General features: G+C 49.1%; 1 protein-coding gene across 1 annotated transcript in view; it reads right to left on the bottom strand.

Annotated features, from left to right (window-relative positions):
- The window catches only part of LOC146010509 (piwi-like protein 1), a 187,223-nt gene that overhangs the window by 145,464 nt on the left and 15,055 nt on the right, over window positions 1–26,704 (bottom strand). The window contains exon 4 of the mRNA XM_083151290.1: window positions 16,863–16,988. Coding sequence (XP_083007416.1) covers window positions 16,863–16,988 — 126 coding nt within the window. The remainder of the gene's footprint in view (window positions 1–16,862; window positions 16,989–26,704) is intronic.

The following is a 26,704-nucleotide window of genomic DNA, read 5'->3' as shown; positions in this document are numbered from 1 at the left end:
TCACAAGCCGTAATTAAGGGAGGGAATTTGTCTGAGGTGTCAGCAGAACCCGACGACCGAAGGAGGCATCCTGGGAGGCGAACGTGTCAAAGGCGTAGAACTTAATAAAGGTCTGTACGGATGACCACGTTGCAGCCTTGCACAGCTGTTCGGCAGAAGCACCCCTGCTTGCTGCCCATGAAGGACCAACCTCTCTAGTAGAGTGTGCCTTGACAGCAACCGGAATGGGCCTGTTAGACTGAAGATATGCCTGTTGTATAGCCATGCGGATCCAGCGGGCAATAGTTTGTTTACCCGCTGGCCAACCCTTCTTGTGAAAACCATATAACACAAAGAGGGAATCTGATTTCCTGATCGATTTAGTGCGGTCGATATAGATGGTCAGAGCTCTGACCACATCGAGCAATTTTTCATCTGGTGAGAGATCATCTGAAGTGAATGCAGGTACCACGATTTCCTGGTTCACATGGAATTTTGACACAACCTTGGGCAGGTGGGAAGACTTAGTCCGCAACACTGCCCTGTCATTGTGGAACACTAGGAAGGGTGATCTACACGATAGTGCGGATAGATCCGACACCCTGCGTGCGGAGGCAATGGCCAGGAGGAAGACAGTTTTGGCTGTCAGCCATTTAAGCTCCACTGATGATAGTGGTTCAAACGGTGGTTTGGTTAGAGCTTGTAGTACTAAAGATAAGTCCCACGGATTCGTGGGAGGGACAAAGGGAGGCTGTATGTGTACCACTCCCTGTAAGAATGTGCGTATGTCAGGTAAGAATGCAATCTTTCTCTGAAACCATACTGAAAGAGCTGAGATCTGGACTTTCAGAGAAGCCAGTCTTAGTCCCTAGTCCAATCCATTTTGAAGGAAGGCCAATATCCTGGCTGTTTTGAAAATCTTGGGGTCATATTTATTAGAATTGCACCAAGTAAAAAAGGAATGCCAAGTCCGGTAGTATATTTTTGAAGATGCTGGCTTGCGAGCCTGGATCATCGTCTTGTCAGAAAAACCCTTGCTCTTTAATAAGGCAATTTCAAGAGCCACGCCGTCAAAGACAGGCGCTGAGGGTCCGGATGAAGACATGGCCCCTGATTTAACAGATCTTGACGAAGAGGCAATGGCCAGGGGGGCTGATGTGACAGTTGTTGTAGGTCCACGTACCAGTGTCTGCGTGGCCAGTCTGGCGCAATGAGAAGGAGGGTTCCTCCTTCTTGTCTGAACTTTCTGATCACCCTGGGGATCATGTTTATCGGAGGGAACACATATGGGAGGTGAAACTTCCACGGTACGGACAGGGCGTCCGTGAAGTAAGCCTGAGGGTCCCTGGTCCTTGCCCCGAAGCATGGGACTTTGAAGTTGTGTCTGGACGCCATGAGGTCTACGTCTGGCATGCCCCAGACTTGCGTCAGACTGACAAACACCTCCGGGTGTAGGGACCACTCCCCCGGGTGGATGTCCTGCCGGTTCAGGAAGTCCGCCTCCCAGTTCAGGACTCCTGGGATGAAGACTGCCGACAGGGCTAGGAGATGTTCTTCCGACCAGGTAAGAATCCTGGAGACCTCCCGGAGAGCGGCGACGCTTCGTGTTCCTCCCTGGCGGTTTATGTATGCCACCGCCGTGGCGTTGTCCGACCTGATTTGAACAGGTTTTCCCTGTAACAGATCCTGAGACTGAAGTAGGGCATTGTAGGCTGCCCGAATCTCTAGAACATTGATGGATAAGCGAGATTCTGGTGCGGTCCACACGCCTTGCAAGGACCGGGATCCTACTACTGCCCCCCAGCCTCGCAGGCTGGCGTCTGAGGTTAGTACTATCCATTCCCTGAACCAGAATAGTCTCCCCTGGTTTAGGTGGTCCATCTGTTCCCACCACAGGAGGGAATCTTTGACCTCCTGTGTTAGGGAGAGAAACGTCGACTTGACGTGTTGTGGTAAGCCGTCCCATTTCGCCAGGACAAGACCCTGGAGTGGACGGGAGTGGAACTGGGCCCACTCGACCATGTCGAATGTGGACACCATCCGTCCCAATATTTTCATGGCCCAGTGAACCGAGACTCTTGGTCTCTGAGCAAAGGTTTGAATTCGCTGTATTAGATCCCTGGCCTTGTCGTTTGGGAGAAACAGTCGCAGGGCTCTGGTGTCCAGTAGAGCTCCCAGATGCAACATTCTCTGGGAGGGGATCATGGAAGATTTCTCCCAGTTGAGGAGCCAGCCGTGAGCCTGTAACATGGAGATCGTTGTCTGCAGGTGAGATGTTAGGACCTCTGGTGACTTGGCTACAATCAACAGGTCGTCCAAGTAGGGGAAGACCCTGATTCCCTGCTTGTGTAGGAGTTCTGCCATTATTGCCATAACTTTTGTAAAAATCCTTGGCGCCGTTGCTAGGCCGAATGGGAGGGCCTGAAACTGGTAGTGGCTCTTGAGAATCGCAAAACGCAGATACTTCTGATGGGCCGGTAGGATGGGGATGTGGAGGTATGCGTCTCTGATATCTAGAGAGACCATGAAATCCCCCTCCTCTAGAGCCAGGATGATGGTCCTCAGGGTCTCCATCCTGAACTTTGTGACTTTTACCACCTTGTTCAGAGCTTTGAGGTTTAGGATGGGACGGAACGTACCATTTGGTTTTGGCACCAGAAACAAGGTTGAGTAGAAGCCGAGGCCTCTCTGGTGCCCCGGTACGGGAACAATGACCCGCGACCGAAGTAAGGTCTGTATGATGATCCTCATATGTTCTGCTTTGCATGGGTCTTTTGGGAGACCCGTGCAGAAGAACCTTCTTGGGGGGGGCTTTGAGAAGGATATGGCGTACCCCTGCGACACTACCTCCCTCACCCAGGCATCCTTTGTGGTGGATAGCCACTGGTGAGCGAAGTACAGGAGTCTGCCTCCCACTTGGGGGTCCGCCTGTGGGAGGCTGGCCCCGTCATGCGGAAGGCTTTGTCACACGTAGCCGCGACGGAGCGCGGCGGGTACAGTACTCACCCGTCCGCGCCCGCCGCCGGCTAGCGTGTGCAGGCTCCGGTCTGCGGTGTGCGGGTAGCGGCAGCTCTGGGTAGGGATGGCAGCAGTAGTGGTGCCGGGAGGCCGGCGTCGCCATCTTGGTTGAGGGCAGGAGACAGATTGGCCCAGAGTGGAGGTTCCCTCCTCATCCTGTGCTGACAGCCAATGGCAGCCATCCCCTGGGGATATAGGGGATCTGCCTAGGCTGTTCAGTGTCAGTGCAATGAGTCTTTGGAGTCATTCACAACTCCTAGCTGATTCCCGGATCCTGGCTCTTTCTCTCCTGACTCTGGTGCCTTGCTCCCTGCATCTTGCTACAAGGAGGTTTTCTCCTGACACCAATGCTGCAAGTCCTACCTAGTGCTTGTTCCTGCTTGTGTCCCAGAATTACCCTGCACAGCTTCCCGCTGTCCTCCTTCATACAACTCATTCATTCCATCATCTTTCAGTCATCCGGATCCATTTCTTCTGTCATCAAATCAACCTCCTTCCGGATCCTCATCTATGTACTCTGGCTCACCAAGTATACGTTTCCAGATTTCCCTGCCCGTTATTAGTATTGTGCTGGACTCTATTTAATTTATTCCAACTGTCACTTAAAGAAGTATTTGAGTGAAGTTTATCATTTATGAAATCCGTTATTAAACCTGCACGTTTCAATCCTACTCCTCCTGGTCCGTCTCCGGTTCCTGTGCACCACACGACTCCATCCAGCCCTTTAGCCGTGACAGTTTGCACTGACCCGATGGAATCGGGTGAAGCACAGGCCTCCATGACGGATGTTCTTCAAGGCATCATGGCTCGATTGGAACAAGTAGAGACTACCCAGCGTCAAGTGGCTCAATTTCTCCAGACCTTGTCATCACCTCAGGCGGCTCCCTCAGTTTCAGCAGCACCAACCTCCGGAGCTTCGGCCCCTGCTGCTCCCCCTGGGCCAGCTGCTCCTCACCAGCTACACCTGTCAACCCCCAGTAAATATGACGGGTCCCCGAGGGGGTGTCGAGGATTCCTGAATCAATGTGACGTCCATTTTACCCTCCAGCCTTCCAATTTCCCCTCTCCCAAGACTCGGGTGGCTTACATCGTGTCCCTACTGGCGGGTCCAGCCCTGGAGTGGGTGTCCCCCCTTTGGGAGCGTGCGGATCCCATCCTCAATAACTATGAAGAATTTGTGGCCTCCTTCCGTCGCATCTTCGACGAGCCTGGCAGAGTGTCCTCCGCAGCCACGGAGATCCTAAGGATTCGTCAGGGCAGTCGCCCAGTGGGACAATATGTCGTACAATTTCAAACCCTGGCTTCCGAACTCAGATGGAACGAAGAGGCTCTCGTTTCTGCCTTCTGGAACGGCCTAGCCGGGCGCATCAAGGACGAGTTAGCAACTCGCGATTCTCCTTCCACCCTGGCTGAACTCATTTCATTATGTAACAAAGTCGATCTGCGACTCCAAGAACGCCAACTTGAGAGGAATCGCTCTGATCGCCTTCGCCCTCGATTTCCTTCCAATGTCGCACCAGCCTCCAAACCAACCCCGCCTCCTGCGGTGTCAACAGATGAGCCCATGCAAATCAACCGCTCCCGTCTCTCTCTCGAAGAGAAGTCCCGAAGACGGCGAGAGAATCTATGCATGTACTGTGGCTCCTCAGCTCACTTATTGGCTTCCTGCCCGCTGCGGCCGGGAAACGACCGCTCCTAATCTCCCCGAGGGAGGTCCGATTAGGAGTCTTGCTTCCATCTCCCTCTTCTTCTGATTCCACCATTCCGGTTACCCTTGTGTGTCCCCAAGGGAGAAAAAGAGTTCAGGCCCTATTGGACTCTGGAGCAGCGGGAAACTTCCTTTCTTCTTCTTTTGTTACCCAACATGCCCTGCCTGTGCAACCCCTGGATCACTCGCTGGTCCTCACTGCAGTGGATGGGAGTCGAATTCGTAGTGGACAAATCACCCATCAGACCACCCCGGTGACACTGCTCATAGGAGCTCTACATCAAGAGACCCTCGAATTCTTCATTCTTCCACAGTCCTCACACCAAATGGTCCTGGGCCTTCCCTGGCTCTCCAAACATAACCCACACATCGATTGGACCAATATGGAGGTCAAGGCCTGGGGAACAGATTGCCAGTCTACTTGCATTCCTCAGATCCTTCCGGTCTACCAGACCCATCCACAACGTGAGGGTAACTGTCCTTCATCCTCTTCAGCTCCACCCTTGTCGATACCCGCACCATATCGTTCATTTACAGATGTATTCAGTAAAGGTGGTGCCGACACCCTGCCTCCTCACCGTCCTTGGGACTGCCCGATAGAGCTGGTGGCCGGGAAATTCCCTCCTCGTGGCCGCATCTATCCCCTGTCGCTACCTGAGACTGAGGCCATGTCCTCGTACATTCAAGAGAACTTAAACAAAGGTTTTATTCGACCATCTACTTCTCCAGCCGGGGCCGGGTTTTTCTTTGTGAAAAAGAAAGATGGCGGCCTTCGGCCATGTATCGACTATAGGGGCCTGAACGACATCACCATTAAAAACCGCTATCCCTTACCCCTTATCGCAGAACTATTCGACAAGATCAGAGGGGCAGCAATCTTTACTAAATTGGACCTGCGAGGGGCCTACAATTTGATCCGGATCCGTCCAGGTGACGAGTGGAAGACGGCTTTTAACACGCGCGACGGCCACTATGAATACCTGGTGATGCCCTTCGGCCTTTGTAACGCCCCCGCTGTCTTCCAACAGTTTGTAAATGATATCTTTCGGGACTTGCTGTACCACTCCATCGTAGTCTATCTAGACGATATACTCATCTTCTCTCCAAATCTCCAACTTCACAGACAGACAGTGTCTGAAGTCCTACGACGTCTTCGCCAAAATCAACTGTTCTGCAAGTTGGAAAAGTGCGTTTTTGAGGTCACGTCCATTCCATTCTTGGGTCACATTCTCTCCGCCACTGGGATAGAGATGGACCCAGAGAAGGTGAGAGCCATCCAAGACTGGGCAGCCCCCACAACACTCAAAGGAATTCAGAGATTCCTAGGGTTCTCAAACTATTACCGGCGATTTATCCGGAACTTCTCTACTATCACTGCTCCCCTCACTGCTCTCACTTGCAAGGGAGCTGATCCAAGCCGATGGTCGCCAGAAGCATCCTCTGCCTTCCAGCAGTTAAAGAGAGCATTCATGACGGCACCAATCCTCCTCCAACCAGACCTCGACAGGCCCTTCATTCTCGAGGTGGACGCATCCTCGGAAGGGATCGGGGCCATCTTGTCACAAAAAGGTGAGGATCAAGAATTACACCCTTGTGCCTTCCTCTCCAAAAAATTCCTCCCAGCAGAGAAGAATTACCCCATCGGGGAACAGGAGTTGCTTGCAGTCAAAACTGCGTTAGAGGAGTGGCGATACCTTCTGGAGGGGGCACGACATAAGATCACCGTGTATTCAGACCACAAAAATCTGTCCTTTCTTAAACAGGCTCAGTGCCTTACTGCCCGCCAAGCCCGTTGGGCCATGTTTTTTGTACGCTTTGATTTCCAAATTAAATTCCGACCTGGAACCACGAATACTAAGGCAGACGCTCTATCCCGCTCCTTTGAGACGACCTCTGACCTAGAGACACCTCCTCGTCCAATCCTCGATCCGCTGGTCTTCGCCCAAGTAACCGTACAGCCATCTCCTCCTCCAGGTAAAACGTTCGTTCCCCCCGAACTTCGCAAGAAAATATTGTCATGGGCACATTCTTCCCGCTTCGCAGGGCACGCAGGAGCACAAAAGACCTTGATGTTCCTGTCACGTTCTTATTGGTGGCCAACCATCCGCCACGACGTAACCAACTTCGTTGCCTCTTGTGTAAGATGTGCTCAGCATAAAGTGCCCAGAACAACTCCCGCTGGTCCTCTCCGCCCTCTAACCATTCCCACAGAACCATGGACCCATCTGTCAATGGACTTCATTTGCGAACTACCTCCCTCAAAAGGTCATACCGCAATCTGGGTAGTGGTCGACCGATTCTCGAAAATGGTCCATTTTTTCCCACTAAAAGGTCTCCCCTCTGCTCCAGTACTGGCTCAGCTATTCATCTCAACCATTTTTAAACTTCACGGACTGCCCAAAGAGATTGTATCCGACCGCGGAGTACAGTTCGTTGCAAAGTTCTGGAGAGCTCTCTGTGCCGCGGTACAGGTCAAACTCAAGTTTTCCACTGCCTTTCATCCCCAGACCAACGGCCAGACAGAACGGGTGAATCAAGACTTGGAGGCCTTTATCCGACTGTTTGTCTCGTCTTCCCAAGATGACTGGGTGGATCTTCTCCCGTGGGCAGAATATATGCATAACAACTCCTATCACTCTTCCTCCGGAACCACCCCCTTCTTTACAGTATTCGGCAAACATCCACGATCTCCGGATTTCTCAGAATTATCCTCTTCCGAAGTTCCTGCAGCAACCACTTCATTACAACGCTTTGCTAAAATCTGGTCGGATGTCCACACCACTCTTCTTAAATCTTCCGCCCGATACAAGAGGATGGCAGACAGGAAAAGAAGGGCAGCGCCCAGATTGAAAGTCGGAGACCGGGTATGGTTGTCTACCCGCCATATACGCCTCCGTCTGCCCTCTATGAAGCTGGCTCCCCGGTTCATTGGGCCATACCCTATCATCCAAGTCATTAATCCTGTCGCTTATAGACTTCAACTTCCTCCTTCCCTAAGGATTTCGAATTCCTTCCATGTGTCCCTCCTCAAGCCTTTAAGGTTGAACTCTTATCAAAAGAAGATTCCCAAACCGCCCAAGATTAACTCCGAAAGTGGGGCTGAATTCGAGGTAAGACGCATTATAGACTCTCGTTGCCGCAATTCTCGTACCCAGTATCTGGTGGAATGGGTTGGGTTTGGTCCCGAAGAGAACTCTTGGGTGGATTCCATTGATTTGCACGCTCCAAAACTGGTAAAGCAATTTCTCCAGAGAAATCCGCACAAGGCCCATAGGCGCCCTGGGGTCACCCTGAAAAGGGGGGGTACTGTCACACGTAGCCGCGACGGAGCGCGGCGGGTACAGTACTCACCCGTCCGCGCCCGCCGCCGGCTAGCGTGTGCAGGCTACGGTCTGCGGTGTGCGGGTAGCGGCAGCTCTGGGTAGGGATGGCAGCAGTAGTGGTGCCGGGAGGCCGGCGTCGCCATCTTGGTTGAGGGCAGGAGACAGATTGGCCCAGAGTGGAGGTTCCCTCCTCATCCTGTGCTGACAGCCAATGGCAGCCATCCCCTGGGGATATAGGGGATCTGCCTAGGCTGTTCAGTGTCAGTGCAATGAGTCTTTGGAGTCATTCACAACTCCTAGCTGATTCCCGGATCCTGGCTCTTTCTCTCCTGACTCTGGTGCCTTGCTCCCTGCATCTTGCTACAAGGAGGTTTTCTCCTGACACCAATGCTGCAAGTCCTACCTAGTGCTTGTTCCTGCTTGTGTCCCAGAATGACCCTGCACAGCTTCCCGCTGTCCTCCTTCATACAACTCATTCATTCCATCATCTTTCAGTCATCCGGATCCATTTCTTCTGTCATCAAATCAACCTCCTTCCGGATCCTCATCTATGTACTCTGGCTCACCAAGTATACGTTTCCAGATTTCCCTGCCCGTTATTAGTATTGTGCTGGACTCTATTTAATTTATTCCAACTGTCACTTAAAGAAGTATTTGAGTGAAGTTTATCATTTATGAAATCCGTTATTAAACCTGCACGTTTCAATCCTACTCCTCCTGGTCCGTCTCCGGTTCCTGTGCACCACACGACTCCATCCAGCCCTTTAGCCGTGACAGGCTTGTCGGCCTTGGGAGGAGCTTGTCTGGCGGCCCAAGGTTGCTTGGGTTTGGGTTTGCCAGTTTTGTGAGCAGGCGAGGGTCTGGTGTAGGACTGACCTCTGGCCTTGCCTTGGGGGCGAAAGGGCCGAAAGGACTAGGTCCTAGGCCTTTGAGGTAGAGCCGTAGGGAGGCAGGCTGTCTTAGCTGACGCCAAGGAGGCCACAATTTTATTTAACTCCTCCCCAAATAAGTTTTCCCCTTTAAAGGGTAAGAGTTCCAGAGTCCTTTTTGACTCTAGGTCCGCCTTCCATGACCTAAGCCAGATAATCCGGCGTGCTAGCACTGAACTAGCGGAGGCTCTGGCAGCTAGAGTGCCGGCGTCCGACATAGCATCCATAATGTATGCTGCTGCATATTTGATGTGTTGCATACACAATCTTGCATCCTCAGATGCGACTGGAGCCAATTCATCCTCTATTACTTGTAACCAAGGTGAAATGGCCTTTGCCGCCTAAGTAGCTGCAATGGTAGGCCTCTGAACTGCCCCTGAGTAAGAAAATGCTGCCTTGAGAGCATTTTCCAGTCGTCTGTCTGTCTGGTCCTTCAGGGCTGACCCTGAGGCTACCGGGAGCACTGAAGGTTTAACCAGCCTGGACACGTGCGCGTCCACCGTGGGAGGGATTTCCCATGGGGTACAATCCTCTGGAGGGAGAGGGTATCTAGCCAACATCTTTTTAGATATATTGGCTCTCTTTCCCAAAGCCTCCCATTGATCTCTCCTGATTTCTGATAAATGATCAGAATGAGGGAACTGGGCTTTAACTACCTTCTGCTTTTTAAAGACGTCCCTGGTCTTAGCAGTGGGTTCAGGTTCATCTGCATCTGACAGAAGAACCTCCCGGATAGCATAAATAAGGCCTGCTATGTCAGGGGTCTCAGCCTGAGAAGCGGGAGGATCAGTAGTCATAGGGTCATCCTGATCGTCATCTGGTATGATGTCATCTGCATTATCAGGGTCTGCATTATCGGGGTCATCCCCGCCATCGTCTGTGTCATCAGAGCCATCCCTGGTTACCGGTAGTAACGGATTTATCAAGGATCTACTGGGTTGTGCAGCATGTGGCAGTAGCTTCTGCATAGCTGCCGTAGTCTGCTGCAAGGTCTGCACCGTGGTCGACAGAGCATCCACCCATGGTGGGGGGGGGGGGGGCTGTACTACAGGGGGTGCTACAGCATTAGGGAGACGATCCACCAGAGTGCCCAACAGTTGTTGAAAGGCTGCCCATGGTGGTTGAGGGGCCCCCGAGGGCTGGGGTTGGTCAGGAGGGGTAAAGCAATTGACACAAAGCCCATCCTGGATGACATCCATGTCAGACAGACCTGCAGCGCAGCTCTTGCAAGACAAGAGCAAGGGAGATTCTGTCTGGTTGCGCCCCCGTTTGGACATAGTGTGAACACTCCCAATAGGGGGGGAAACAGTGCACAGTAGGTAACTCAGTAGAAGAGGACCTAGAGTGATCCACTGACAGTATGTGACCTCTGAGGTAAAAACCTCACTTAGAAGTAAAGTGGATAGTTTAAGAAAAAAACTGACAGAGAAAAAAAGGACTAGCACAAAGTCACATACACACTATATTAAGCAATATAGATAAGCTAACACACCCTATATCAACCACAGTACTCTATAGAGCAAAGGGGGAATGAGGGTGGCTGTGAAAAGTACTACATAGCCTGTAGCCGGTTTCACAGGGGAGAGAAACGTGCCCGACCTCTGGAGACCTGCGTGCTGCTGTAATGGCGCTGGTCCAAGAGAGGGGGGGCGGGCACAAACAAGTTCAGCTAATGGACGGCAGATCTCGCGGAGATTGGCGCCAAAGCTGGGGGAGGGACTGCAGGCCAAGCGCCACCTCCCCTTGCTGGACTTCCCCCACCGGAGCATGAGCCAATAAGAAAATGGGTCCCCCCAGGCCCAGCCTGCCGCTCTGTCCCCGGTGGTCTAGTGGGGTCCCTAGCCGAAGCGAGTGCCCACGCCAGCTACCGCGGGCGTCTCCCAGCGCGCCGCGGTAAGACAGCGGTTTGTGCTTCCATAGGAAGCCTTACCTGCTCCTGGTCCGGCCACGCTGTCAGGAGGGAGACGTCCGGCGGTGCTAGGCGCTGACGTCAGCCCCCGCCGTCTGCCTCAAGATGTTCTGAGGAGGTCGGCGCCGGGAGGAGTGATGGAGACGCTCACTCCGCCGGCAATCACTGACAGCGGGGAGAGTCTTCTGCCGCAAAGCGGCTTCTGCCGCCGGAGCGGCAGTTTTAAAAATAAAAATAAAAAGCTTCTTTTGGAATCACCTCAAAGAGGTGATTCCTGCTGATTAAAGGTGCGTCTGCTTCCTGCAGGCACCAACTAAAAACTGGCGGTAGTAGCCTGGAGGCGGGGTTGTAGGGGAGAGGGCCCGGGCATGCTGGGTAAAACCTTTAAGAGCTTCGCTGATTGGTGCCTCGGACCCCCTGGATCCGCCTACAACCCCGATGTCCCCTGTGGGACCCATGGGCCCTGACAAGGAAATGGCAGCATTGGGGAGCCACAAAATGATGGGAGGAGTCTAAAATACCAGACAACTCAACCGATTTTTCAGACTCCTTGAATCAATGACTGAAATTAGAAAAGTCATTAGCCTGATGGCCAGCAACATGGAGTCGCGACCCCATGCTGAGAAGGTCGGGACTGATTTTGGGGTCAGGATCCACAGTTTGAGAACCAGTGGTCTAGGTCCTATCAATACAGTGGTATACCCACCATTCAATTTTAATCATTACTTTAAACAAAAATTTTTCATAACTATGTATATGTTAATTAAATGTGGTATGATTTATAATTATTAATAAAAACATTTGATTCTCTTTCATCAAACAAGCGCCACTTCTTTGTTTAATATTTTTGGGAGCATTGCCCTTGTTTGTTTGTATAAGCCACCATAGTGACATTGTGGAATTGAATGTAATGCATGACTTACAGCTCCCAACTCCAAAATATTGAAGAGCACCTTACCTGAATGGTGTGTACATACGGTCGATGGACGTGCTATTAGATCCCAATGCGATCAGATCAGGATTTTGGCTTTATAATACAGATGGGTGTACTCTGCCATGTCGAAGGCCTCTTGTCCAGAAGGAAAACGCTCTGTTGGACAGAGTCCAGACAAGCCCTGAGGTGCAGCATAGTCTTATATGAAATACTAATGACTTGAGCCAGTTGATGATTCAACCGTGAGTCTGTAGTAAAACCACTACCCTCTGAGGTGTGGGTACTGGAACTATCACCCCCAACCGCAGCAGTTTTTGAATGGCTTCTTCCAGGGCTCTTGCCTTGTATAAGTCCCTGGTCAAATTTATTGAAAAATAGGAGCTGGTCGACGTCGAAAAAGGAGGGCGTATCCCCTGGAGACCACATCAACAACCCAGGCATCCAATGAGATTTCCCGACACATGGCCAAAAACCACAAGAAATGACCTCCTACTCTGTGGTCCCCCAGCTGGAGGTTGACCCAGTCATACAGAAGACTTCTCTGAGGGCTTAGAGTCCGGTCGTTTGTTAGATCAGAGCTGCTTGCCCATTTTATTGACCCGGGAATGAGATCTGGAGACACTCTGACCCCTACCCTGAATCCGAAAGAACCAAAAGGTAGTGGTATGGGGCCTTGAAGCAGCAATAGAGGGAAGGAAAGCCATCCCTGTATGCCTTGCTGTATACTCAGTGTAAAATTAAAAGAAAATAAATCATAAAAATAAATAAGGATGCTTAATGCAGCCTCCCGTTATCAATGGTGCATCTGGCTTCTGCTGGCAACAAACTAAAATTGGCTGCTGAAGACAAAAGTTTTACCGGTATGGTGCCAGCGCCTTTCCTTCCAACCCTTATTCCATGCATTGGCCCTGTGTCTCCTATGGAGCGAAGAATTAATCTAGATTTTAATAAATCCTCACATTTTCTATCAGTGTGATCCTTTAAAGAAAAATAACTGTATTGTAGGTATTACGGATGCTTTGGTTAATCCGGCAACCGTAGCATATACTTTAGGAGGCAGTTCCCAATTCTTTATATCCCCCCATAAAAAAGGGAAAGATGTACTGTATGAAACCTGACATTTTATGTCAGGTTTTAGCCATGCTTCTTTCAAAACTTCGTCAAAATGAGAGAACACTAGAAACACTTATGCTTAAAATAAATAGGAAGAAGCTCCCTTATCTTCCATTTCCACCTCCTGTAGATGTAAGGTCTGCCAGAACGCATCTTTTAAATCCTTTACCACAGGACTAGACTGGGAATCCTCTTTCCATACAGAGACATCTTCCCAATCCTATTCCTCAAGTTCCTCATCCTCCGGGGATGAGTCTATGGGGCAGATTTATTAAGCTCGGTGAAGTGATAAACTGTCCGGTTTTTATCACCAGCCAATCAGCTCTTACCTGTCATTTTTTCAAACCAAGCCTGTAGCTTCACAGGTAGGAGCTGATTGGACGGTGATAAAAACCAGACATTTTATCCCTTCACCGAGCTTAATAAATCTACCCCAATATCTTCCTGATCCACCTGAACTATTGACGCAGGTAATGAGCACTTTTTGGAAGAAGAGGCACCCGTTGAAATTTTATTCATAGAAGCCGTCATTTTAGAAAAACAGTGTTCCAAATTGCAAGCAAATTATGGTTTGCCTGTAAACTCTGCAGTCTGGGAAGGGGTAATAAAGCGACCACTACTAGGGGACCAAGAATCCACCTTACAAAACAACTCTGCGATAGACTGAGCCAAGGCTCTGTGGCCCACTTAGGCACTGCCACCTCTGCTGCGGAGCCAACTAAATGGATCGTTCCCTGTGCCTGTCTCACAAGATGAGCAAAGCGAACCTGATTCCGTACAACTCTTAGGTAACTTACAGACACATTTAGTACATGCATAGAATAACGCAGCAGAAGTAAAAGATTGTTTTGATTTAGAACCCTTACCTGGTGTTCCTGACATTTTCTATCACAAGTAACTAACCACAAGACAGGAGGTTAAATGCTAGTTTAAATTACCTAATATAGGTATTTAACTTCACATTCAGAGGTAAAAAGACACTTAAACGGTCTTAAATGCATATATTAGGTGATAGAATAGAGATAGCTACACAATTCGAGGTAAAAAAAATACCCTTAAATTATCACCAAAAACACCAAGGGCGAAATGTAATAGGGTGCGATTTTTGGACGAGTTCCAAACTCGCCAGAAATCGCACCTTTAAAAATCGCGTTTTTTGCCGCGAATTCGCATATGTAATGAGATGCAAATTAGCGGCAAAAAATGCGATTTGCCGCGATTTTTAGTCATGAAAATGTGCGCATTTTCAGTCATGAAAATGTGCGCATTTTCATAAATGCGATTTTGTTCCAAAAAAAAAAGTAAAAAAAAAAACGGCGTGGGGTCCCCCCTCCTAAGCATAACCAGCCCCGGGCTCATTGAGCCGGACCTGGTTCCAAAAATACGGGGGGACAAAAAGCATAGGGGTCCCCCGTATTTCTGAAACCAGCCCCGGACTCTTGGACCGGTCCTGGTTCCAAAAATACGGGGGACAAAAAATCTGGGGGTCCCCCGTATTTTGAAACCAGCACCGGGCTCCAACAGCCCACGGTGTCATGCCACAGCCGGGGGACACTTTTTATACAAGGTCCCCCGGCCAAAACATGAGCACCGTGGCTGGTCAGCCTTGGACGGGGTACCTGGAGGAGTGGGGACCCCCCCAATAAAGGGGTCCCCCCCCCCCAGGCTTCACCCGTCCAGGGCTGAAGCCCGGGGCTGTCACCGGCGTCCGTGGCCAGTGGACGCCGGCCTGATAGGGTTAAATCCATCATACATATCATTACATTGCTTTTTACCGGCGAACTACAAGTGCCAGCAGACCTCCCCCGCATGCTGGGACTTGGAGAACCACAAGTCCCAGCATGCGGGGCATTAATGGGCCCGCTGGGACTTGTAGTCCACCTGTAAAAAGAATGTTTATAAAAAACACACACACAGAGAAGTACAAGTTTATTACACACACACACCTCAATTTTACACCAGCATACTTACCATTCCTGGATCCAGCGCTGGTCTGGCTGCTTCACAGCCGGCTCCCCCCGCACTGACAGGCAGCGGGGAGAACCGGCTTTCTCCTTTGCTTCTAACAGCTTCTGTAGCGCTGTCCGAGTGCTACAGAGGCTGAGAGCGTGATTGGCTGAGCTACAGTATGCGTCTCCATGGAGACGCATAGCTCAGCCAATCAGGAAGCAGCCAGACCAGCGCTGGATCCAGGAATGGTAAGTATGCTGGTGTAAAATTGAGGTGTGTGTGTGTAATAAACTTGTACTTCTCTGTGTGTGTGTTTTTTATAAACATTCTTTTTACAGGTGGACTACAAGTCCCAGCGGGCCCATTAATGCCCCGCATGCTGGGACTTGTGGTTCTCCAAGTCCCAGCATGCGGGGGAGGTCTGCTGGCACTTGTAGTTCGCCGGTAAAAAGCAATGTAATGATATGTATGATGGATTTAACCCTATCAGGCCGGCGTCCACTGGCCACGGACGCCGGTGACAGCCCCGGGCTTCAGCCCTGGACGGGTGAAGCCTGGGGGGGGGGGACCCCTTTATTGGGGGGGTCCCCACTCCTCCAGGTACCCCGTCCAAGGCTGACCAGCCACGGTGCTCATGTTTTGGCCGGGGGACCTTGTATAAAAAGTGTCCCCCGGCTGTGGCATGACACCGCGGGCTGTTGGAGCCCGGTGCTGGTTTCAAAATACGGGGGACCCCCAGATTTTTTGTCCCCCGTATTTTTGGAACCAGGACCGGTCCAAGAGTCCGGGGCTGGTTTCAGAAATACGGGGGACCCCTATGCTTTTTGTCCCCCCGTATTTTTGGAACCAGGTCCGGCTCAATGAGCCCGGGGCTGGTTATGCTTAGGAGGGGGGACCCCACGCCGTTTTTTTTTTTATAAAAACACTTTTACACATTTTTATTAACAGAACCATGCACAGATCTCAATGATCTGTGCATGGTTCTGTCAAATTCGCCTGTCAGAACCTGGTCTATTTTTTTTGCGATTTTGGGTAACATTGACCAAAAATCGCACCCTATTACATTTGCGAGTTGTATACTTTATAATGGGAAAACATCTGGATGCGAATTGAAATGTGACTAAAAATCGCACTTCGAAAAGTGCGATTTCGCGGTAAAAAGTGCGATTTTACCGCGATTTTCAACCTATTAAATGTGCGATTTTCGGAAAATGTGCGATTTCGGCCCTTTTTTGACCAAAAATCGCACATGTCTAAAAAATCACACCCTATTACATTTCGCCCCAAAAGTTCTTAATCCCCTATATTAGGTTATATGCCTATGGTATATTTATAAGAAAGTATTATGAAGTGTCCAGCACTTATCTGTTCATCCATGCAGTCTGTGTTTAAAATGGCACTCAGCTGCAAGTAGCCTCTCTAGAAACTGACAGAAGGTGGTGCTCTGTTGTCTAAGCTTGCTTTTGAAATGGCGGCTCCGGCTGCCAAATTAACAGCTGATAACAGTGGCCGCTGTGTTATAGACAGCGGGTGCAGAGGAAATGCTCAGCCTGTTCTGTAGGCGGAGCTGCAGCATTTCTGGGTCGACCCCTTATGTGTCTATATCAGCCCCGCACACCACTCCAGAGTCCTGGCGACTGCGCGCTATGGGGCCAGACACAAAATCAGAAACAAAAAGCATATTGAAGTTGTGCCTAGTCCTATGCTACAAGAAAAAGACTGAGCCCAGGAGGTTGGGGAGGTGTTAGTTGGGGGAGAGCCTAACACATTTTTTTTTTAACTCCTGAGCGCCCACAATAACACAAGGTGAAGGCAGTGTCCCCCAGCTATATCATTCATTTATATATAGGTCTAGTGTCCGTGAGTCTCAGAAACACTGCCATCTACTTGCAGAGAGTGGAACTACATCTCATTCTCACACATGCACAAACACAGAAGGTAGCAGACTAGCTTTCGAAGAATTTGATTTAAGTGGGCTTACTAGTTAAAAATAAGTTACCTGTTTTAGACACTCTGACATGCTCTAGTGTTTGGCGTGTACATATACCAAGATCATGAAAGTCACGTCTTCGGCCACCACGTTCTCCAATTGAAATGTCCTGAAATCCAGCTGAGAGAGGCGCATCTACAATTTGACATCAAGAATAAACAATTAAACAATTACAAATTGAATTGTACTATTCTCTTATAAACTGTTTGAAGCATTGCAGAATACAGATATTTTATTAATTGTCTCCAATTTCGACCTTCCTGTCCTAGTGCTCAAGTCTCTTCTACAATGTGCACATCAACACTAGTCAAAGCAACAACAGCCAATATATGAGCAAAACTACAACTATAACACTCCGACACAGACTAATCAACTCCAATACTACTGCTGGAGGAAAGCATGCCAATAAGGAAAGTCTCATTTCAACTCACCCTGCCCTCTCTACCAAGAAAATTACAATAGATTAGACCGAGATTCTGGGTGAAATTTAATAGGATTAGAAATTCAAAAATTGGTAAGAAATCTCCAGTTTTTTTTTAAAGCGGCAATCATTTCTTTTTTTTTAATTCAGTAATTTTTATTATTATATTTGCAATAAACAAACAAACAAAACCCACAACATAGTAGACCAGACAACAAATTCCACATATAGCAAAGTAATGTCACAGGGTAAGTATGCAGTATATGATACTAAGGGCGAAATGTAATAGGGTGTGATTTTTTAGACATGTGCGATTTTTGGTCAAAAACGGCCGAAATCGCACATTTTCCGAAAATCGCACATTTAATAGGTTGAAAATCGCGGTAAAAAAATCGCACTTTTTACCGCGAAATCGCACTTTTAGAAGTGCGATTTTTAGTCACATTTCAATTCGCATCCAGATGTTTTCCCATTATAAAGTATACAACTCGCAAATGTAATAGGGTGCGATTTTTGGTAAATGTTACCAAAAATCGCAAAAAAAATAGACCAGGTTCTGACAGGCGAATTTGACAGAACCATGCACAGATCATTGAGATCTGTGCATGGTTCTGTTAATAAAAATGTGTAAAAGTGTTTTTATAAAAAAAAAACGGCGTGGGGTCCCCCCTCCTAAGCATAACCAGCCCCGGGCTCATTGAGCCGGACCTGGTTCCAAAAATACGGGGGGACAAAAAGCATAGGGTTCCCCCGTATTTCTGAAACCAGCCCCGGACTCTTGGACCGGTCCTGGTTCCAAAAATACGGGGGACAAAAAATCTGGGGGTCCCCCGTATTTTGAAACCAGCACCGGGCTCCAACAGCCCGCGGTGTCATGCCACAGCCGGGGGACACTTTTTATACAAGGTCCCCCGGCCAAAACATGAGCATCGTGGCTGGTCAGCCTTGGACGGGGTACCTGGAGGAGTGGGGACCCCCCCAATAAAGGGGTCCCCCCCCCCAGGCTTCACCCGTCCAGGGCTGAAGCCCGGGGCTGTCACCGGCGTCCGTGGCCAGTGGACGCCGGCCTGATAGGGTTAAATCCATCATACATATCATTACATTGCTTTTTACCGGCGAACTACAAGTGCCAGCAGACCTCCCCCGCATGCTGGGACTTGGAGAACCACAAGTCCCAGCATGCGGGGCATTAATGGGCCCGCTGGGACTTGTAGTCCACCTGTAAAAAGAATGTTTATAAAAAACACACACACAGAGAAGTACAAGTTTATTACACACACACACCTCACTTTTACACCAGCATACTTACCATTCCTGGATCCAGCGCTGGTCTGGCTGCTTCTCAGCCGGCTCCCCCCGCACTGACAGGCAGCGGGGAGAACCGGCTGTCTCCGTTGCTTCTAACAGCCTCTGTAGCGCTGTCCGAGTGCTACAGAGGCTGAGAGCGTGATTGGCTGAGCTACAGTATGCGTCTCCATGGAGACGCATAGCTCAGTCCTGATTGGCTGAGCTATGCGTCTCCATGGAGACGCATACTGTAGCTCAGCCAATCACGCTCTCAGCCTCTGTAGCACTCGGACAGCGCTACAGAGGCTGTTAGAAGCAACGGAGACAGCCGGTTCTCCCCGCTGCCTGTCAGTGCGGGGGGAGCCGGCTGAGAAGCAGCCAGACCAGCGCTGGATCCAGGAATGGTAAGTATGCTGGTGTAAAAGTGAGGTGTGTGTGTGTAATAAACTTGTACTTCTCTGTGTGTGTGTTTTTTATAAACATTCTTTTTACAGGTGGACTACAAGTCCCAGCGGGCCCATTAATGCCCCGCATGCTGGGACTTGTGGTTCTCCAAGTCCCAGCATGCGGGGGAGGTCTGCTGGCACTTGTAGTTCGCCGGTAAAAAGCAATGTAATGATATGTATGATGGATTTAACCCTATCAGGCCGGCGTCCACTGGCCACGGACGCCGGTGACAGCCCCGGGCTTCAGCCCTGGACGGGTGAAGCCTGGGGGGGGGGGACCCCTTTATTGGGGGGGTCCTCACTCCTCCAGGTACCCCGTCCAAGGCTGACCAGCCACGGTGCTCATGTTTTGGCCGGGGGACCTTGTATAAAAAGTGTCCCCCGGCTGTGGCATGACACCGCGGGCTGTTGGAGCCCGGTGCTGGTTTCAAAATACGGGGGACCCCCAGATTTTTTGTCCCCCGTATTTTTGGAACCAGGTCCGGCTCAATGAGCCCGGGGCTGGTTATGCTTAGGAGGGGGGACCCCACGCCGTTTTTTTTTTTACTTTTTTTTTTTGCACAAAATCGCATTTATGAAAATGCGCACATTTTCATGACTGAAAATGCGCACATTTTCATGACTAAAAATCGCCCGAAATCGCGGCAAATCGCATTTTTTTGCCGCAAATTCGCATCTCATTACATATGCGAATTCGCGGCAAAAAATGCGATTTTTAAAGGTGCGATTTGGTGCGATTTTTTTTTAGTCTAAAAATCGCACCCTATTACATTTCGCCCTAAGAATAGCAATAATGGTACAATAATGTTTAGAAGTAGCAAGAGATCATTGGAAATATGCAAGGAGGTATCAGATAGGATCAGCACAAAACAGGATGTAGAGATTCCTTTCGCCCAAAGGCGCCATTTGGGCTCCAGGAGTAACGAGTATATAATACATGTGCAAACAAAATAAGCCACCACAGTAGTATATAACCGAACAACAGCATTACAAATAAGGTATTCTGATGCAACATTATATTACTCCATAGAGGAAAAAAAAGAAAAGAGAGATGATCCCTGCACTAAGTGGTAAGTAGAGAATATAACACTGCATAAGCAATCGTCTGGTCAAGTCATAAAAGTAGGAGAAATGAAACAATACCCACCCAAAAAACCCAAATCAAACCTCCCCAATAACCCCCCACCCTGTACAACCCACCCCCAACTAGGCGTACTTGGATCCCCTAACTGTACCCCCCCCCCCCCAGCTATCTAAACTACCTAACTATTCCCATCCCCCCCCCACATAGAAGGAGAGTGATCGGATATTAGCAGGGGCATATGTATCAGGATATTAAATATGTGAGCTAGGACAAAACCAGCCTTCTCCCAACAAACACAGATATATAATGGCCAATTTCACCTAACAAACATTAATAGAAAAGAAAAGATAACTTCCTCCATAATAGAGCATAGTGAAGTATCCAGCATAGATCCATTCCAGAACCCAAATAACTATTGTAAATAGGCATTGTCAGAGTTAGTAAGGCACATATAAACTAAAAGAATCAGTTTGACGTAAATAAATCGCTAATCCGGCCGAGGTTAAGTCTCATTATAGAAGAGAAGGAGTTTCTTATAAGTTAGATCAGTTTCATGTTGACTGTTAAGGTAGCATCCGGAGTACAAATAGTGCCACGCAGAGAAGGTATAGGTAAGCTCCAGGAAAGTCTCAAGGATCTGATGGCAGGTTGTAATATCATTAATGTATACAGGGGCAATAGTCCAACCCATCATATACTCATGCAGGTCAGCAAAATAGTGTAGGTCCATGGAGGGATTTAGACCCACATCGGGACAGATCAAAGGAGCTGTAGATACATAAACATTCGATGTATTGGTCATAACATATCCTCTGGAGGTAAAGCGAAAGGGTGGGTCTCCTTTCCCAACGTGGCTCAGGATTTTACAGTTGAGGGTTATAGCAGGAGGCTCCAATGGCTCAATGCTAATAGGGATATCTCCCACAGCAGCCATGTCGCAATTCCCAGGTGAACATCGGAAGGATGAATCGCCTCCCCGTAGATTCTCCAGCTGTCTGCAAAGTCTAATGGTGGAGGCATCGATCTCTTGCAGGATATATTGTATAGAGGAGGCCATATTTATCACTTCAGTAGTTTACTAAGATGTGACACAGGAGCAGTGGTAAAAATAGACTGGTACTGCAGTTGCTGGATGTAGAACACCCGCTTACAGTGCTGCAGCTGATCTTCTAAGCAGGAGAGATGGTGTCTGCGCGCCCAAGACAAAGCCACCGTCACCACTTACCGCCACTTGAATTACCTAGTATACACTACTGTAGGGTAAAGGGCGGGTATAGTGTCACTCCTGTAGTGGCAGGATTTACAGTGGTCCCCACACTGCTGCACCGCCCGTTGGACCCGCGAGTCAGGCAAGATGGCGCCGGTCCACCCCGTGCGGACCGCAGCTGCGAATCTCGTCAAAGATCGCTAGCCACTTCCCCCGCTAATACACTCCGGGGACAGCACCAGCGCACATCCCCCCCAGCCCACTTCAACAACCGGGAGCAAGACTCCGTGCAGGGCCGCCGATCGCGGATGATGAGTGACCGGGAGTCCGAGCAGCAGTAGGCCTGCAGCAGATGTTGTCGCCGGGACGGCAGACAAAAACCGCACCAACGTTCCAGGAGGGGCACCAGGTAATCAGGCAGGTGTCCTGTCGGTAGTACCGTGTTCAGAGCCGTCTGATAATGTAAAAAGGATATTGAAACAGGATGGGATACGGGAGCTTCAGAAAACTGCTGCCGACACCTAGCTCGTCCAAGCCACGCCCCAAGCGGCAATCATTTCTTACCAAATCTCTCACTTAATGAATCTCTCATCCTATTAAATTTCACCCTGCCTCTCATTTCCGTATTCATATCGGATGTGTGTATGGATATGTGTGTACCAGTCCACTTCTTGCTCCTGCATTGGGATTGCTAACTTAACCTGCTTAGAATGAGAAAAGGACTTGGCTCTATGTGCACCCAATATGACCTGGATGCAGCTAAGCAATCAATGTATTTGATGTTATTCAAAAACAATCGAAAAGAGGAAAAATAGTGAAACAGTGGTGAACAATGATGTTCAGCGCTTCCAGGGTTCCCAACAAAACTTAATTACCACCACGTGGTATGGAAGAAATGCATTTGCCTAACGTATGCCCAATGACTATGTTTGTTTTATGTACCATTATCTTTTCTCAATAAAAACATTTAAAAAAAAATAAAAAGCATATGAGGCAGTGGTTCCCAAACTTTTTGGAATCATGGTGCCCTAGAGTATCAGAATTTTCTTTACGGCACCTCTAGGCCAAAAGGTTCTTTTTGAGAAATTTAGAAAAAGTATATTAAGTAAATTGTGTTTATACTATGTCATTCTTAGGACAGTTACATGGCGAGGGACAGGATTCACTTATGTTTTGTCCGAAAATGTTAGATTGGAAGCCACAAGCACTGGTTTTGTCTATTACATTGACTATAAATACTGTATATTTAATTGGTCCTGGACAACCAACCCAAGGCATTCCTGCAAGTGTCCCAAGGCACCCCATGTAAGGATTCTGGGAGTATCCCCGGTACCCTAACTCCGTTGCCTCTGACTGGAATTGACGGACGTGTGCGGTGCTAGGCTTTACCTGGGCCCGTCTCGGCTGAAGGGCGAATTAGGTCCACCCCACTCCGCTACAGGCAGGTCTTAGGAAATGACAACACGTCCGCCGAGGCCAGGAGAGAGCAAGGGGAAGAAGCTAACTAAATCCCTATACCGGGGAACTCCCAGAAGCCCAAAGAAGTAATAAGGCTGGGCAGGTGACACTGACTGGTAACAATGCAAGTGAGATGATATACAAAGAAATGGCAACAATGCTAATGAGATGTTATATAACGAAATTGCAACAATGCTAATGAGATGTTATATAATGAAATGACTATGATGCCCAGTGACACCGTGTGTCAAAACTGCGTAAGGAGAAAGACAGGGTAACTCCTGACTTATCTGAGAAGATGACGGAGTCCCAGACCACCACTTGCAGATCTCTTGGGCAGACAAGCTGAATCCCAGACACAGCAGGACCAAACCAGGCAGGGCAGGACAGGTGTGGAGCAATAGGAAGGCTCCCGACAGGAACCAGGACCAGGAACACACTCTGACATAGGCTGACCAAACGCTGACTGAAGCTGGACAGAGTGGACTACAACGTGAACTGAACATTGCAACTGAATACTATAACCGGCACAGGAGTGTGTGAGCAGAGGGTTTTTATAGTGAGCACAATGTGATGCTGATTGCACATTGCCTACAGGTGCGCACTGCAGGCTAGAAGCCTAATTAAGACACACCTGAGTCCTAATGACACACCACTGAAAGTGAGCTGCACTGGCCCAGGCTGACCACTGGAGGCCACCAGAGAGTAAACACACACACCGGCTGGGATAAACCCAGGGAGCAGAATCCAGGGAAAACATGAAACTACACATAGAATATGTGAATCTGCGCACAACACAGATCCGCTGGAGGCGGATCCTAACACCCCAGGGTGCCACGGCACAGATTAGGAACCACTTATAACATGTATCCCAAGGTACAGCAGGAGACAAGGATGTCCATACTGTATGTCCCAGTGGTAACAGCTCAAGCTCTGGATCTGGTCATCTTATATCTGGTTGTCTCCTGAAGTGATGCTGGGGAATTGGTCTAAGTACGGCAAATCAACGTTTTTCGGGTTAAATATCCTTCCTCAGAAGCAACCGCAAGTCACGCTTCTGAGGAAAAAAATTTAATCCGAAACACGTTATGGACATCCTTGTCTCCTGCTGTGCCTTGGGATACACCTTATATGCTTTTTAACCACGTTTTTATGGTATCTTATTAAAAACTATCTGTATTTAATCATTATTCACTATTGTTCCTCTCTGTTATTTCTTTGAAGCAGAATGACCCTGCAAACTAAATATTTATAATCATTTCAAAATCCTGAGACTGCAATGATTGTTAACCCTATAGTGACATCTCTTTTGCCCCCCGACACGTGGTGGAAATTAAGTTTTGTTGGGAACCCTGGAAACGCTGAACATCACTGTTCACCACGGTTTAGCTTAACCTGCCTGTCTGGGGCAGAGTATAGCAGAGAAGAAGTCTGAGCTGCCACAAAGTCAAAATTTTAACTCTTTGGCGCCCAGTCCTTCTGCACAGCCTATACCCCAGCATAATCTCTGCATCCCCTATGGCAGTGGTTCCCAAACTTTTTTGAATCATGGTGCCCTAAAGTATCAGAAAATTTTTACAGCACCCCTAGGTCAAAAGAATAAATTAAATAAGATGTGCCTATATGTCATCCTAGGTCCAGTTATGTGGTAAGGAACATTTTGGAATTGGAAGTCACAATAAACATTTTGCCTGTTACATTGACCAGAAATAAATTTCACTGGTCCTGGACCACCAACCCAGGGCACCCCTGCAAGTAATCCAAGGCACCACAGGGTATAATGGAACACAGTTTGGGAGCCGCTGCCCTATGGAGAAGAAGAAATGAAGGGGAGGCCGTGAACCTTCAATATACGACTAGAAAATAATAACTGCCAATGGATAAAATGATATGGTTTGCATATAGGGGTGAAATGTAATAGGGTGAGAGAATCATAAAGTAAAAGATCTGTAAGAACTCATCAGTTTTTTTTACGGTAGCAATCATTTACTCTGCAAAATCAGGGTATTTCAATGTAAAATATGGTTTAAAATAAGGGTGTTTCTTTGTAATATATTGTTGGTTACATTTGGTTATACAAGCAACTAGTATTTTTGACGTGTCATTCAGTGGGTTGCCAGCTATTGTTCCCAAAGTTGCAGAGTATTTTTTCCCTCTCTTCTCTTTTCTATACCCCCATCTTCAACTCTTTCTACTGTATTTCCTCCCTTTTCCTCTCATATCTCTCTACTATAATCAACCACTTCCTCCCATCCCTCTTACCACTGCCTCTCCGTTTGCCCCTTCCGTCCCATGTCTCAATCTGTCTTCTGGTCCCTTTCTCTCCTCATGTGCCTCCCATCTCTCTACCGATTGCACTTTTCCATCAATTTCCTTCCCTTCTATCCTAGCCTTGCCGAAAATGGGGCTGGCGGCTGACGTCCTGTGAAGTCAGTCGCGCACCCTTGGCAGGCATTGCTCACCCGGCAAAGCCAAGGGAACGCTCAGTGTTTTCATGAGAACGCCTATAAACCCAGGGCGTTCCCATGGGTGACCCTGCCATCATCCGTCACTGGCCCGATACCTGCAAACGGCTTGGTAACTAGGCAAGTAACTGAAGCCATTCACAAAGGGGAGCAGCACATGCACATAATAGACCATGTGCATGCGCAGTCCCTTAAACATCTAGCAGGGGACATTGGAGTCTCACGATGGGGAGGTTCTAAAGTTGGTTCGCCGGGAGGGAGAGATCGCTAAAGCATGAAGAACCAAGGTCCCAAATGGATGAAGAAGCAAATGTGTCAAACTTATAGAACTTCACATAAGTGTGAACTGATGACCAAGTGGCAGCCCTGCAGTGTTGTGCCGTGGAGGCCGCCCAACAAGTTCCTACTGGTATGTGCAGACACCGAAATCTGAGTCAGCCTGATCCATCTTGCGATGGTTTGCTTGGACGCCGGACAGCCACGGCAGGTCGAATGAACAACCGTTGAGTCTTGCGGACGGATGCTGTCCTGGCCACATAAACCCTCAAAGCACAGACTATGTCCAACATGTCCCGGAGTAAAGGGACAACTATAGGTTGATTGACATGGTAGGAGGAAAAAACCTTTGGCAAAAAGGAAGCCCGCTGTCACGGTCGAAGGTTCTGATGGGGTCGTGTGTTGCACAGAGACTTGAGACGGACCGGCAGGAGTAGGTACAAAACGGGCTGGTTTAATGAATGACCTCATAAACAACTGTCAACAGAATATTTAGTAAAGCGGGTAATTGAAGGATGTAACGAAAGTTCAAAGTTCTGTGAGGTAATAGAGACTTGGCGGTGATGAGCTGGAATCCTGAGGAGAAGGCGGAATGGAAAGGAATGGATTTGGATGGAGTTGGAGAATGAGCGGCAGTTAGGGTCCTTGGGTGGCAGTTGGGGTCCTTGGGTGGCACTTAGGTTAGTGACTAGGTTGGGAGGTATTGCAGAGAGCAAGGTGGATCCTGGCGAGGCTGGAAAGGCACGGCACTTGCGGCAGAGAAATCAGGACGCAGACGACTGAGGCTGATTGAGCGACCAAGCGGCACAATGGAAGTCAGACGAGGTTCCCAGGAACTGAGCAGCTCCAGAGACTCTTAGCACTGACATAGTCTTGCTAAGGCAGCTTCCCTATACCACCAAGGGGATGGCTGCCATTGGCTGACACAGCAGTGGAGAAGGGAACAGGCAGACCTGGCACACTTGCTTATGCCCAAATCAAAGATGGCGGCGCCGGCCTCACAGCGCTGCCCATGCTAACACTCAGCGCCGCGCTCCCCCTGCCGCCAACCAGCAGAGACCAGCCCCCGGGATACAGGAGACACATGCCAGCCGGCGGCGGACGCGGACGGGTGAGTAGTGAGCCTGCCGCGCACCGCTGCGGCGGCGTGACACCCGCGTTCTACATTTGGCTCTATCATCATGGAAAATTTTTGCAAGAAAAAGCT

Source organism: Crinia signifera, chromosome 1 (assembly GCF_055691185.1).
Source record: "Crinia signifera chromosome 1, ASM5569118v1, whole genome shotgun sequence".
Lineage (NCBI taxonomy): Eukaryota > Metazoa > Chordata > Amphibia > Anura > Myobatrachidae > Crinia > Crinia signifera.
This window is presented reverse-complemented; position numbering and strand designations above follow the sequence as displayed.